Source organism: Telopea speciosissima, chromosome 4 (genome assembly GCF_018873765.1).
Source record: "Telopea speciosissima isolate NSW1024214 ecotype Mountain lineage chromosome 4, Tspe_v1, whole genome shotgun sequence".
NCBI classification, from domain to species: domain Eukaryota; kingdom Viridiplantae; phylum Streptophyta; class Magnoliopsida; order Proteales; family Proteaceae; genus Telopea; species Telopea speciosissima.
Genome location: NC_057919.1, coordinates 7,736,190 through 7,750,596, shown reverse-complemented (window position 1 = coordinate 7,750,596; position 14,407 = coordinate 7,736,190). Strand labels below are relative to the sequence as shown.

Here is a 14,407-nt window from a genome sequence, read left to right as displayed (position 1 = left end):
GATATTACAAAACAGAAAATGGATGACAATGATTTTTTTTTTTTTTTTTTTTACCCAAACAGCCTATGATGGTTTAAATTAATAGACGGCCAAGATTCATCTAGAATCCATCAACGATTGAGATTGCTTGTTGTGTTGCTATCTCTATATTAGAGTGGCAGCGCTCTTGCACTGCTACATTTTGCCCATATACTAATATATGAAATTCTGAAGAAAAAAAAAATTGATATAGGGCAACTTTATTGGATAAATACAGATAATTTGATTCCATCTGATAGCTAAACGAATCGAATAATAATCAGTTAGAAACTGGGAATACCATATTCATATCCTTTTTGTTAACGGATGGATTTGGATAGTGATTTTCCTAATATGGATTCTCTTTAACAAATACGAAGCCGGATTGAATAGGGATTTTTGAATATCCGTTTACATCCCTAGTCACTTTCCATTTCGTATCTTTTGAGGTTTTTCTTTGTTTTGTTGGTTTTACTCATTGGTATATATCTCTAGTTTTTCTTTTATTTTGATATAATGTAGATCATCAAAAGCTCATTTTAGTGTACATAATATTTTCTTTAATTTATAAAATAGCATGTTTTATTTCTCTTTCTGATGATCAATGTATTTCAAGTTAGTCTTGCATGTTAGTATATGACATTTCATTGTGGGAGAAAATTTTAAATCAAGCATCCAGTAGGAAGGCTGATTCGACCGAACGAGATGGGGTGCTAATACCTTGTTCTCTCTCTCTCTCTTAGCGAGGACATCATTTTTTGATTTCAAGGCATTTTGGAGCATCAATTTCTGGGTTTAGGGCTCTCTCTCTCTCTCTGTCTCTCTCTGTCTCTGCATTGCCCTGTGAAAAGAACAGTATACCAATAGTTTGTGCAAACCCAAGTTAAGTAGTTAGAAAGAAACTAGTTGACGTAATTACTTGCTTTTAAGAATAGTTGGATTCAACATGTATTAGTCTACTTACCTATGTGTGCTCCAATGGAAGGGTGGTAGGACTACTTCTTTAGGTAGGGCAAAGGAACTTTCTTCATATTGTGTTGCATTATATGTCCCAATCCTGGGTGATGGAGATTTATATTTGCTTGGAGGTTTTAAATAAAAAAAGTGAGGTTGTTCATGGTTTAGTGGTCAACAGGATGCTCTTTTTCCTCAATTGGATCCAAACAGTGTTCTTTAATAAACCTTTACTTGTTTTTCCTATATTGGTAATGAAGAATTTCTATAGTTCGATTTGGTAGGATAGAATTGACCTTTACTTTTCCTTTAAAATTGTTTTTTGTTTAATTAAGCTAATGATTTATTAGGCTAAGCAGGTGTCAGCAGGAACTTCTCTCACTGTTGTCCTGAAATTCTCACAAACATGTTTCAGATATTTCCTATTATGGTAGTGTTGCGTTAATGAATTCATTACTGCCAACATTTTGTGGGAATTACTTTATGTTCTGTGCTATATATCCAGTAATTGTCTTCAGGAACTCTTCTTCTAATTCCATTTAATCAAAAGGAACGCTCATTAAGTGACAATAGATTTGCTTGGTTGATATAATGCTGATTTCTTAACTGTAGAAAGTGTGCCCGAAACTTAACATGATGCTGCCACTGCATTTTAATTTGTAGTCTTACATTGTTGAGGGGGGGGGGGGGGACTGGCCATGTGGGTATACCTTGGCACCAAGTCCTCCCAATAGTTGATATGTACACTACTGTATTTAACCCACTTAGAACTCCAATTTAATTTTTACATTCTAACATTGGGACTGGGCATGTAGCAATAGAATTATTATCTTTGTGTATGCTTGCTCTTTGCTTGAGTTCATGTCTTCTTTTTTTTTTTTTTTCTCCATAAAAGAATGTTGGAGAAGTTGTCTTACATGATTAAGATAGCAAGAAAAATGTTTGTTATGATGGCTTAGTAGCAGGTTAGGTTAGGTTTGATTGCCAGAATGATCCATCATTATCATTTCAATACATGTGAGACACATAAGTGTTACGAAAACAACGCCCAGAATGGCGATTTGCAGAAAGAAAAACGAAAATAGAGAGAGAGCACACAACACACAACACAGAGATTTTACGTGGTTCACCTCCAATTTGGAAGCTACGTCCATGGCCGAGCAGTAGAACAGGTTTCACTATTTCTCTAAAATGTTACAAAACCCTCATAACCCTATCTCAAAGAGATAAGAACAATATATAGGAAAACCCTAACCCCAGAAAGTACACAAATGCCCCTAGCCCAAAAAATGCCAAAAAACCTGGGCCAAACCAAAACATAACACGTGGTGCAAAAGTACTCATTTCGAAGATCTCAAAGAGCCCGACACTAACGACGTGGAGCCCTGCCATTTTTCGGCATTCCGAGTTCGTTTCGAGGCCGAAATGGCCCTCCAAAGATCTCAACCACACTTTCTAGGCCAAATCAGGCTTCACCAACAACAATAAGGAAGGTTTGTGGCAAGGTCCCCATTGGGTATTATCTTTGAAACATGGTTTGTGGCACAGTCTCATGGTTACTTTTGTCAAACTCTATTTGTTGGGTCTTTAGCTCAAATTGGCAGAGCACTTGGAACATGAGCATATCTCAAACATGTTCCACGGGGATGGTGGTTCGAATCCACCGAGATCCTTTTATTCAACTGTTCATAGCATAGTCAGTTATGACAATCATGAGCATTATACAGTAAAAGCGAGAGATCTCATTTTTCACTACCAATCTCATTCTATAGCATCATTGTGTCTTTTAGTATAAACCGTGTAAGTACTGGGCTTCTTATTGTGAGATGCACCTTGAGCTTCTAAGATCTAAGTGTCTAGCCAGGTGCTAGTATATGTAACGATTATGCAGTCGTCAAGGCAAAAAAGTAGGCAGTTTTTTTTTTTAGGTTTGACAAATGATTCACATGACTTGTGTCACGTGGTATATGATTTGGAAATTTTTAAACTGTATGGGTAGATAGTTATTTTTGATTAGCGACATGTTAAATTTGGTGGTCTAATTCAATCAAATGGCACATTGTATTGGATTATTCTTTTTTATATTCCGGTCAGAACAATAACAACAAAAGGAACTTCCGGATAAAAAAATTCCTTTCCAAGACACGGGGATATGTCAACCCACCCCAAAACAAAACAGAAACATGTGTTACTAAGATATCATTCACAATCTTCTTCTGCAGAAGTTGTAAGGGCACCCTTCATCTGCATGGGCATGGCTTGTTTCTCTTCCTCTTCAGAACTTGCAACGATACTCTGTATTTGTGCAGCATCTTTCATTGTCCTTACATACCATATGGCACAAAAAATATAAAATATCATGTCTATAGAGAGTAACCCGGCAATAAGAGCATAGAAATAGTATAGTTTTCCATAGTTTATGTTACTGGTTAGCCATCCAGTGCCAACTTGGTTTCCAGTCACACTGTTAATTATGGACACCATGAAGGAGCTAATAAAAAACCCAAGTCCCACAGTTGAGAGGAAAAGCCCAGTGCTCATCGATTTCATCCCTTTTGGAGATCGGTTTATGAAGAAATCAAGTTGACCACCGTACATGAATGATTCAGCCACGCCAACAAGGAAAAACTGCGGGATCAATATGTAGAATTTTAGAGGCAAAGTTGTTACATTCCCACCCACAGCTTTAACGACGGAGATCCGTCGTGTCTCCACGATTGCAGCAACTACCATGGACAAAATTCCAAACACAAAGCCGATGCCTATTCTTTGCAGATTGGTGAAACCTACAAATGATTACGTGAAACCATATTAAGTAAGTAAGTTTGGGTCAGAAGAATTGAAAATGAGTAGTACTCTTATCACACTTACGTACCATGTTTCCCTTTCCACCTCTTCATCAAGGGAATGATGACCCGATCGTAGAAAGCAGCACCAATCAATATGCCCAAAATATAGAAGGCACTGAATGAGCCTGCTGGGATTTGAAAGTTCCCAATTTTACTATCCATTGTTGAAGCTTGCTCCACAGAGAAGGTCAACACCTGTGAATGTATGGTCCAGAAATAGATTGTGGAGGCCCAAATTGGCAATAGTCTAACCATCATTTTCACCTCCTCTACCCTTGTGACTGAACATAGTTTCCAACGGTTTCGAATCACAGAACCATTAGTCCCATAGTCGTCTTCGTCTATGATTGCAGCTTTGTCCAAGCAACTGCAATTTAAAAAACAAAAAAATGTTTGTTAGGTGATTAGGTGACTCTTGTTATTAGAGATGAAGAAGTTAGTCTATAGTAACTAAATACGTACATACTTACCGAAGCTGGTCTGTGTGATGGATTGTTGGAGTCGTGTTAGTAGAGTCATCATACAAGGAATCAATGTTGGTAGGATACTTGAGTTTCCTCTTCCGTAGGGCAGCTACCAAAACATTGAGAACTTGAACAATGGGACTTCCCACGCATTTCTTGTACCTATAACTTCTATACCGTGACATATATATAAGAGTTCCAAAAAAGAAGGCGAAACAGCAAAGCCCATATCCCCAGCTTCGACTCACATAGTCTTGTACTCCGATTCCCACAGTGACACCAAGTATAGTTCCAAGGCTGATGAGAAAATAAAATCTACTGAAAAAATAATCCATCTTGGATTTTTCTTTCTTATCCTTCTCGTCAAATTGATCTGTTCCAAATCCCGACACATTGGCTTTAAGTCCTCCTTCTCCCACTGCGATCACGTATAGAGCAAGATTTATGATTCCAACTTGTAATCCATTGGCCTCTATGCATGTATTACTATTAACGTCGCAAGGGGGAGGGCGTAGTGATGGCACTGCGCATGCTATTGATAAAATGCCAGCACCCTGCAACATCCATCCATCCATCCATCCAACATACATACATACATATATAGTTAAGTTAATAACCATATTAATTAATTATACAAGAAAATTAATAAGACCTCATAAAATGGAATGTTTCAATCTGAGATGCTATATATATGGAAAATAACTAAAGTTAGACTCTTTTTTTTTTGGTATCTCTTGTATACTTACCGCTGCTAAGGTTATTGCGGAAATGGCAATTGTCCAAAATCGACCCAAGAAACTATCAGCCACAAAACCACCAAGCAAACATAAGATATATCCTGTGCCTGAAAAGTTGGATACCATGTTGGCCGCAATTGAACTAGGAAGATGCAACGTCCCAACTGAATAAGTCACGAGATTGGCTGCAACTCCCATTGTTGTGAACCTCTCGCACATCTCAACAACTACACAAGTTTTGCTCATTAGTAAAACAAAGCAACTTTATGATGCTGCTGATGATAATATTAATAGCAAAAACAATATGAAATAGCATGTAGGAACGTTTTTTTCCCTAAATTATGTTTTTGCAACCTCTGCAAAAAATAGAATTCAAAATTGGCTATACATGGTACAAAAGAAGGGAATGTACCTAGGATAGAAGCTGCACACAACCATCCTCCAGTTCTCGTCTTGTCAACTGGTTGTCCCTTGTAGTCGATCGCGTAAGTAATTTTTGGACTCATTTTCCTCTCCTAAGAAGCGTATTATTTTTAATTAGAAAATAATGAAGTAGCTAAACATGGACTGGTCCAGGTATTAGATCAACAAGCATTCTCTCAACCAAAGCATATGACTATATATGGTGGTCAAGCTACCAAAATTTCTTTTGTTTCTGATGGTCTATTGGGTCCACATTAGTGCAAACTATCATTTTTCCTCGGTGTTTCAACAATCTATATTCATCAAAGAAAGTAGAGTGATATTCAACAATTTTTGGGACCAAGGATGGGCTTGGCACACCCTCACCTCGAAGTAAAATGACATGCTCTCCAATAATTATCATTTAGTAGTTCGGGTGAAGTTAAAATTTTGTTTCTAAATAATATGAATTTGTCAATTGGACAATGTATTAAAAAAATACAAGGACCACCACGACATCAAAATAATAAATAAATAAATAAATAAATGAAGCACTCCATAGAATATGACTATATTTATGAGGATCATTGAATCTCGATATAAAATTTAACAAGTCAAAATCTACATCATTTTCCATACATCGAATAGTCAGATAGTCAAAATATTCACGTCACCCCCTTTCCACGTGACATAAAAAAAAAAATAGGACGTGTTGTTCTACTCCAAGTGAGGATATGCTAGAATCTTTTTTTCAAAAATTTTTGTCATTTTATTCAGCCACATGGCAGAATCCTATTGGTTTAAATTTGACATTGTCTAGGGAAGGTTGGGGCCCACCTAGTAAAATTTGGTTGGCCAAACCCGAACCTATCAACGAAGTGGCAGATGCTGAACTGAGGTTCCACGTCCTCCTCCCAATATATTAGCTAAAGTATGAAACTATAAGTAGATACATGGATCTTTAATTATCTCCTCCAGTTTCCTGTTCGGCCTAGTTTTCCCGTTCCTCTAACATGGGGGGGTTAGAATGATCACTCTACCCTTGTTCGAACACTCTGCCCTAGTGGGGTCCATCACCCCCGATTAGAGGAACTGGAGAACTAGGCCGGGCAAGGAACTGGAGGAGTTAATTTTCCGTAGATATATACAATAATACATGTAAGTACTCCTACCAAAAAAAAAAAAAAATACATGTAAGTACAGTACAGATATTTGCATACTTTGTATATGGCAGCCAGCTCTAAAAGGCAAATTTTCTTAAGGTTCCGTTTGTTTTCATGTAAAGAGATGGAAGAAGCAATTTTATATAAAATCGAATTTTTGTTCTGTTTGTTTTAACTTTTAACACAAAATTGAAAAAAACATGATATTGAAAATTAAGAAATTTTAATATGGAAAAAAAAATTTCTTATACAATATCAATTGCTCTAAAAATTTACAACAAAACAAACAGAACTTAAGGGTAGGAAATCATATGAGAAAGAGTGATAGACATTGAAATGTTAATATACCCTGCCCGTTAGTTCAGAGAACCTTTTGCTTTTCTAAAACATTGTAATTTTAGAAAGAAGTTCTTTGAACTGACTATAGAGGCTACACCAATACCTCTCTTTCTCCCTCCTCTAATGGACTGGTGTTCGTCCTTCCCCCACCCCCGAAATAATTGGTGGATTATAACACCGCCGGTGTCGAGAACCCTCTCCTTTTAATAAAGTGACATGAACTTTGGAAAAAATATCAAAGATCAATACTACCTCGAAACACACAAAAGAAAAACAGAAAAAAAAAAAAAAAAGGCAAAGATTTAATTCAGTTAGCCAATGGTGCCTGCAAGTCTGCAACAATGAAATAACAATCTATGTTGGAGAAAGATCATCACCTGGCTCTTTGTTTCACCCATAAATTTTGAAGAACACCCAATTTGCTTTCTCTTGTACCTTTCTGCTTTCTTTTGTACCCGCAAAGTGTCTCTTACATCACGTCACTTTTTCTATTTGCTGGGCTTCTGTAGAACCATAGCTATTATATTTATAGCTTTCACAATGGTTAAGAACACAAGGCCTGGCACACACATATGTCCAAAACAAACAATTATCTATTCTGAAAACAATTTCTAAAATAAAATAAAATAGAAATCGGAGACTTTGGAATGATTGATCTCTAGTCATGTTGCATGTTTCATGTTTGGTTGGGTTTTTTTTTTCCTTCGCTAAAGGGTTATTGCATTAAGGAAATAGAAAGAAAAAAAAGAAAACAAATCAAGGAAAAGGGCATAGCCCCTTACAACGAAGAAAACAGCTATAAAGAAACCAACCAGGTTGGGCTTGAATCTTTGTGTTAATTATCTTGTCATTCATTATATCCAAATTCCCTTGATTTTCTAGCATTAAGTGTGGAAGGGATTTTTATTCTTTTTCACATGTGTATTGTGCAAATGCTGATCTGAGATCCTGAGTATGGCCACTCTGGAACCACTGTTTAGCTCACTATTGAGATCAGTAGTGGCTTTGGGTGCTACCAAAGTAGGGAATCCGGCTCCTCTCCAGGGAGTGCCCAGGGGGGTATCTAAGGGCTGGGCTGTGTCGCACACGTCCGCTGCGTGTCCAGTCAGTCATCAGGATATATGCGGCATAGCCCAACGGCTGAATGTCCCCTTGGGCACTCCTTGGATGTTGGGCTCCTTGGAGAGGAGCTCAATCGACCAAAGTAGTGAATTAACAAACTGTAATCTTCTTTTATTATCCTCTCTCATACTTCCAAAAGTTATTCACTGCAAGGGAAAAAAAGGGATTTAAGAAAACTGAATTTAATGCGGCATTTAATTTTTTTTTTAAATGAAATAATAGGATTTACCCTCATTGAAAAAAAAAAGTTTGTTTTACTTAAAGAGCAAAAAAGTAAACTAACATTCATGTTATAAAGAACCTTGGTTATAATATGATTTCCCTCATAGTGTTATAGTCATGGTTCTAAGTATCGGTATTGTATCGCCCATTACCGGGTGATACGTACTGGTTTTGCTAGTCACCGATACCGATACCATGCCGATACCATATCGGTAGCATGGTACAAACAAAGGGTAAAATGATCAAAAAAACTCATTTTTTAAGGAGATTCAAGGGTAATTTTGTCCAATACCGTGCACTAAAACCATGGATATAGTTGAAGCTTAAAGTTCATAATAAAGAACAAAGATTAAGAAAATTGTAAACCCTCTTTTAACTGCCTTCAAAAAAACAAAAAACAAAAAAGTTCAAGAGCGTGGAAAGATGGATAAGTGAATCATTGTTGCGTGCTTCATATTTGATTATAAATCCACATGTTTTATAAAAAATGGGGAAAAAGGTCTCTATTTGATGGTGTTTCCTACGCCCTCTCACATGGCATCATGAAATGACGTGAATAAAAGAACTCAACACATTAGACTATACTCTACTTATCAACTTGACATAATAGAATAGAAAATGATAGCAACGTTTACGGTTTTAGGGTCTTCTATGAATCGAATCTATGACTCTGATTCAGCCCTTTGAACTTATCCATATAAACAATCATTTGTTTGGGGTTTTTTTATTTTTTATTTTTAAAGGGTAATCATCTTTATTAAGAAAGGAGGAGTAAAAAATATACAAGCCAACAACAAGTCATATAAACATTTTTTTGGTTGTTAATTAGCATACCCACCTACTTAGTTTGGAAAGATTCAATTATCATTGGACAATTGAAAAGGACTTCTAAACACCATGTAATTTGAGGTTTGACTTCAAAAATTTTATGGTCAAATAAAAGCCTAACTTGATGAAGGAGTGAAATTTAAAATGTGTACGCAGGCTCCGAAATTTTGTGCATGATTAGGAAAATTAAGATATTGTCAGCAATGATTTTTTCTTTGATAAAGGCGGATAGATTCTTAGAAATCAAGTGATCCCACAACACCTTGGAGCCGAATGGCCAATGTAAGGAAAATGTTAGTATCGCATCTAAACCCTTAAAATTGGAAAATTATTTGCTTCATTTTCAGCCCGGTCCATTGGGTTGCTCCTAGCTAGGGTCACCCTAGTCAAGTGTGTCTTAGGTCATGTATGGATGGAGTCGATGGATTATTAATTATGAGATTCGTAGATTCAAAGAAGATTATAAATTTCAAATTGTTGCAGGTTTGAATCCAACAAACTCAGACTCTTATCAAGAATCCTATCATCTAATTAAATTGATTAAAAAAAAAGGGTAATAAAATTTGTTATCCAAAATCTTCTAATGTGACGAGTCTTCCTTGTCTTGTGCTGAGGAGCAAATTAAGTCACTAATGGCGTCATAGGATACTAAGCAAGCTATTAAGAATTATTAATCAGGTCAATGGGTTTCAGTAATCTTATTAGTTGAGTTAATTAGTCTTATCTAGGAGGAGCTGTGGGTGACCTGATCATGACATGATATAATTGTCTAAAAAAATAAAAGAGTAGAAGTCACACAAGGGACGCAAACCACCGGAGGAAATGCATATCATCTGTGTTGCAACTGAAATCTAATCCGATGACGTGGATGTCTTGCAAAATGGCAAAAGACATTGAAGAGATCTGGAGCAGACTTCGAGGGGAGAATCTTTGATGCTTAAGTTAGACTAGAGCGACATATAATCATTTGTAGAAGGATTACGAATTGAATGTTTTTGAGTCATCTAGATATTGTCCAGCTCTTTACCTTAAGCTTTGCCTTCATATTTATTGGAGGAGAGTCGGTGAAGGAGTCCCTTTTTTCGTAATGGGTCGCTCTCTCAATAACAGATGTGTGATAAGAGAGTTTTGAATCTTTTGACGGTTGAGAATTTGTGTAGTCTTCTGCCACGTATCAATCGACTACTAGAGGGGTGTTTTATTTTTTTTTTTTTGTTTTTTTTGTTTTTATGTATATCACGATGTTTAAAAAGAATAATATGGGTGTTTGGATAACACTCTTCTTGCATCACGCCGCCCAAATGTTATATTCAACAAATTCCCTACATTGTTCAGGTTTATCTATAATAAATAGAGAAATGGGAAATGGGGGTTGGTTTTGCTCAATTACAGTATTTTCATAAAATCTCATAAATATTATTAGAATTATAGTACAATTTTTTTTTTTTTTGGCGAGAAGCGCATAGAAGTAGTACATTAATTTCCCATAGTTGATGTTACTGGATTATTGTTTGTGTATTCCAGAAAAAGGAACTCCCTGTTAAGAAAAAACAATTCCTTTCAAAGACAAAGGGATATATATGTCAACCCACCCAAAAACTATACAAATCCAAAACAAAACAGAAACATGTGTTAGTATATAAGATATCAATTACAATCTTCCTCTGTACCCTTCATCTGGATGGGCATGGCTTGTTTCTCCTCCTCTTCAGAACTTGCAACGATACTCTGTATTTGTGCAGCATTTTTCATTGTCCTTACATACCATATGGCGCAAAAAATATATATTATCATGTCTATGAAGAGTAACCCGGCAATAAGAGCATAGAAATAATATAGTTTTCCATAGTTTATGTTACTGGTTAGCCATCCAGTGCCAGCTTGGTTTCCAGTCACACTGTTAATTATGGACACCATGAAGGAACTAATAAAAAATCCAAGTCCCACAGTTGAGAGGAAAAGCCCAGTGCTCATCGACTTCATCCCTTTTGGAGATCGAGTTATGAAGAAGTCAAGTTGACCACTGTACATGAATGATTCTGCCACTCCAACAAGAAAAAACTGTGGGATCAATATGTAGAATTTTAGAGGCAAAGTTGTTACATTCCCACCCACAGCTTTAACGACGGAGATTCGTCGTAACTCCACGATTGCAGCAACTACCATGGAAGAAATTCCAAACACAAAGGCGATGCCCATTCTTTGTAGATTGGTGAAACCTACAAATTAAGTAAGTTTGGGTCAGAATTGAAAATTATTACTCTTGCACTTTATGATCTATATATATATATATATATATATCACACCTACGTACGTACCATGTTTCCCTTTCCACCTCTTCATCCATGGAATGATCACCCGGTCGTAGAAAGCAGCACCAATCAATATGCCCAAAATATAGAAGGTATTGAATGAGCCTGCCGGGATTTGAAAGTTGCCAATTTTACTATCCATTGTTGAAGCTTGCTCCACAGAGAAAGTCAACACCTGTGAATGTATTGTCCAGAAATAGATTGTGGAGACCCAAATTGGCATTAATCTAACCACCATTTTCACTTCCTCTACCCTTGTGACCGAACATAGTTTCCAACGGTTACGAATCACAGAACCATTAGTTCCATAGTCGTTTTCGTCTATGATCGCAGCCTTGTCCAACCAACTGCGCGCGCCAATAAAATAAAATAAAATAAAATAACATAATTAAGGGAAATCAATTTAATTAAAAACAGAAAATGTTTCTATATATACTATAATATGTATGTACGTACATACTTACCGGAGTTGATCTGTGTGATGGAGTCTAGGAACAGTGTCAGTAGTGTCATCATACAAGGTATCAACGTTGGTAGGACACTTGAGTTTCCTCTTCCGTAGAGCAGCCATCAAAACATTGAGAACTTGAACAATGGGGCTTCCCAAGCTTTTCTTGTACCTATATTGCTTAGATCGCGATATATATATAAGTGTTCCAAAAAAGAATGCGAAACAACAAAGTCCGTATCCCCAGCTTCGGCTGACATAGTCTTGTACTCCGATTCCAACAGTGACACCAAGTATAGTTCCAAGGCTGATGACGAAATAAAATCTACTGAAAAAGTAATCCATCTTGGATTTTTCCTTCTTGTCATTCTCGTCGAATTGATCAGTTCCAAATCCTGATACATTGGATTTAAGTCCTCCTTGTCCAATTGCAATCACGTACAGAGCAAGATTCAGAACTCCAACTTGGAATCCATTGGCCTCTATGCATGTACTACTGTTAGCGATGCAAGGGGGTGGGCGTAGTGATGGCACTGCGCATGATATTGATAAAATGGCAGCACCCTGTAGTATTGATGAATATTAATTAATCTTTCTTATATATATAATTAGGGAGAATGTTCTCTATGCCGCAGCACCCTGTAGCATTAATGGATCATATAATATAATAAGGCCATATGACATATATATTTCTACCTGATCGAGATGCATATATATATATGGAAAATAATTAAATTACATGTGACTCACTATATATATTTTCTTTGCTATTTCTAGCTAATACTTACCACCGCTATGATCACTGCCGAAATGGCAATTGTCAAATACCGGCCTAAGTAAGTATCGGCCACGAAACCGCCAACCAAACACAAGAGATATCCTGAGCCAGAAAAGTTCGATACAATGTTGGCCGCAGTTGCACTAGGAAGATGCAAAGTCCCAACTGAATAAGTCACGAGGTTGGCTGCAATTCCCATTGTACTGAACCTCTCGCATGCCTCAACAACTACACAAGTTTTGATCATTAGTAAAACAAAGTACCAATTGGCCATTTTTTTTTTTTTTTCACAAATTCACTTTGTTGTTGAATGCTAATGTGTATGTAAAAGGAAAAGGCTCTTTGAGCCACTAGGGGAGCTAGGATATGTGGGTATGTTTTTTCTTAAATTATGTTTTCGCAACCTTCAGAAATACAATATTTGAAATTGGCAATGAATAACACGGACAAAAGAATGGAATGTACCTAGGATACAAGCCGCAGACAACCATCCTCCAGTTCTCGTCTTGTCAGCTGGTTGTCCCTTGTAGTCTATCGCATAAGTAATTTTGGGACTCATTTTCCTCTGCTAAGAAGTATAAAACAATATTTTTAATTAGAAAACAATAAAGTAAAATGATCCAGGTATTATTCAACAAGCATTATCTCAAGCAAAGCAATTGACTATGATGGTCGAACCACCCAATTTTCATTTATTCGTGCTGGTCCAACTGTTAATTGGGTCAAGGTTAGCGCAAACCATTAATTTTCCTGGTTCTTTTAAATTAAAAGGTCTACATTCATCCAAGACCGTACTGGAGAGGTCGCTAGAAATTAATACCAAATTAAAGATGGGCAACACCAATAATTACTCGTCCTTGGACTGGACCAGGGTATCAAGTCACTAATCTCTAATATTTAGTTGGGGAAGTGTTCTTTGTCTAGAAGCGTGGTTCCTATGTCTTTATGTCTTTATGAGACCTAATCAACTTCTCTCTCTCTTGGTTTAATCTAAGGCTAAAGTATCGGAGATACGTATCCTATGCTACAAAAACACATGGAAATAGTCAATTTATATATAGAAATACACTTTTGGAAAAAAAAAAAAAAAAAACTATATAAATAAGCAATATGTAACATGTATTATATTATGCATAGATAGTAAAATAGAAAACAACATATAACGAGACAAGAAACTTTCACTGATTTAAGTACAAATCCTTACAAATGATCAAATTTGATATGTCAATTAACTTAGTTTTACCTGAATCTATAGATTTATAGCACATAAAAGAATTAAAAACCATGATTTTAATTGTAAACACAAAGATCATATTTTTTTAGAAACGTATATTTTTCCATAAAATCTCCTTCGATTTCTGAAACAAAATCATAGCCTGGTAGTTACATGGGTCTTTAATGGCAGTATCAACATGTATCAATACATATAGATACTCTTACAGAACCCTTTAACATACGTATCAGTCTGTATCGTATCATATCGATCTTTACAATACGTTACAAACCGAGACACTATTTTCTATATAATATATATATATATATATATATATATATATATATATATATATATATATATATATATATCAGTATGTATCGTATTGATCAATATCGATATTGATACATATCGATCAACATTGATACCGATATGTATCCTATCGTATCGATTAATACTTTAAACCATGGTTCAAACTATAAAAGGCAAGAAGGTCATTAAATAAATATATAATCCAATGTTGTTTGAGCTGATGGAGGCAACGCCAACATCAAAACA

The 14,407-nt window shown here is 36.1% G+C and overlaps 2 protein-coding genes across 2 annotated transcripts; both read right to left on the bottom strand.

Moving 5' to 3' along the window:
* Positions 1-3,171: 3,171 nt before the first annotated feature.
* On the bottom strand, positions 3,172-5,528 carry LOC122658248 (protein NRT1/ PTR FAMILY 6.2-like). Its single transcript, XM_043853164.1, has 5 exons — positions 5,435-5,528; positions 5,032-5,249; positions 4,292-4,839; positions 3,848-4,188; positions 3,172-3,758 (listed from the first exon to the last, which is right to left on the bottom strand). The coding sequence occupies exons 1-5, from the start codon at positions 5,526-5,528 to the stop codon at positions 3,172-3,174; spliced, it is 1,788 nt and encodes a 595-aa protein (XP_043709099.1).
* A 5,217-nt stretch (positions 5,529-10,745) lies between these two features.
* On the bottom strand, positions 10,746-13,216 carry LOC122658247 (protein NRT1/ PTR FAMILY 6.2-like). The gene is made up of 5 exons (XM_043853163.1): positions 13,102-13,216; positions 12,647-12,864; positions 11,875-12,422; positions 11,417-11,757; positions 10,746-11,317 (listed from the first exon to the last, which is right to left on the bottom strand). The coding sequence occupies exons 1-5, from the start codon at positions 13,193-13,195 to the stop codon at positions 10,746-10,748; spliced, it is 1,773 nt and encodes a 590-aa protein (XP_043709098.1). The 5' UTR covers positions 13,196-13,216.
* Between the last annotated feature and the right edge of the window lie 1,191 nt (positions 13,217-14,407).

Bases quoted from the DNA above. Each gene is read 5' to 3' on its own strand.
- LOC122658248 (XM_043853164.1), bottom strand. From the start codon at position 5,528: ATGAGTCCAAAAATTACTTACGCGATCGACTACAAGGGACAACCAGTT. The intron at 5,250-5,434 runs GTACATTCCCTT...AAACTTGTGTAG, and splicing joins GTGTGCAGCTTCTATCCTAG to TTGTTGAGATGTGCGAGAGG. The intron at 4,189-4,291 runs GTAAGTATGTAC...TTTAAATTGCAG, and splicing joins CATCACACAGACCAGCTTCG to TTGCTTGGACAAAGCTGCAA.
- LOC122658247 (XM_043853163.1), bottom strand. From the start codon at position 13,195: ATGAGTCCCAAAATTACTTATGCGATAGACTACAAGGGACAACCAGCT. The intron at 12,423-12,646 runs GTAAGTATTAGC...TCAATACTACAG, and splicing joins CGGCAGTGATCATAGCGGTG to GGTGCTGCCATTTTATCAAT. The intron at 11,758-11,874 runs GTAAGTATGTAC...TGGCGCGCGCAG, and splicing joins CATCACACAGATCAACTCCG to TTGGTTGGACAAGGCTGCGA.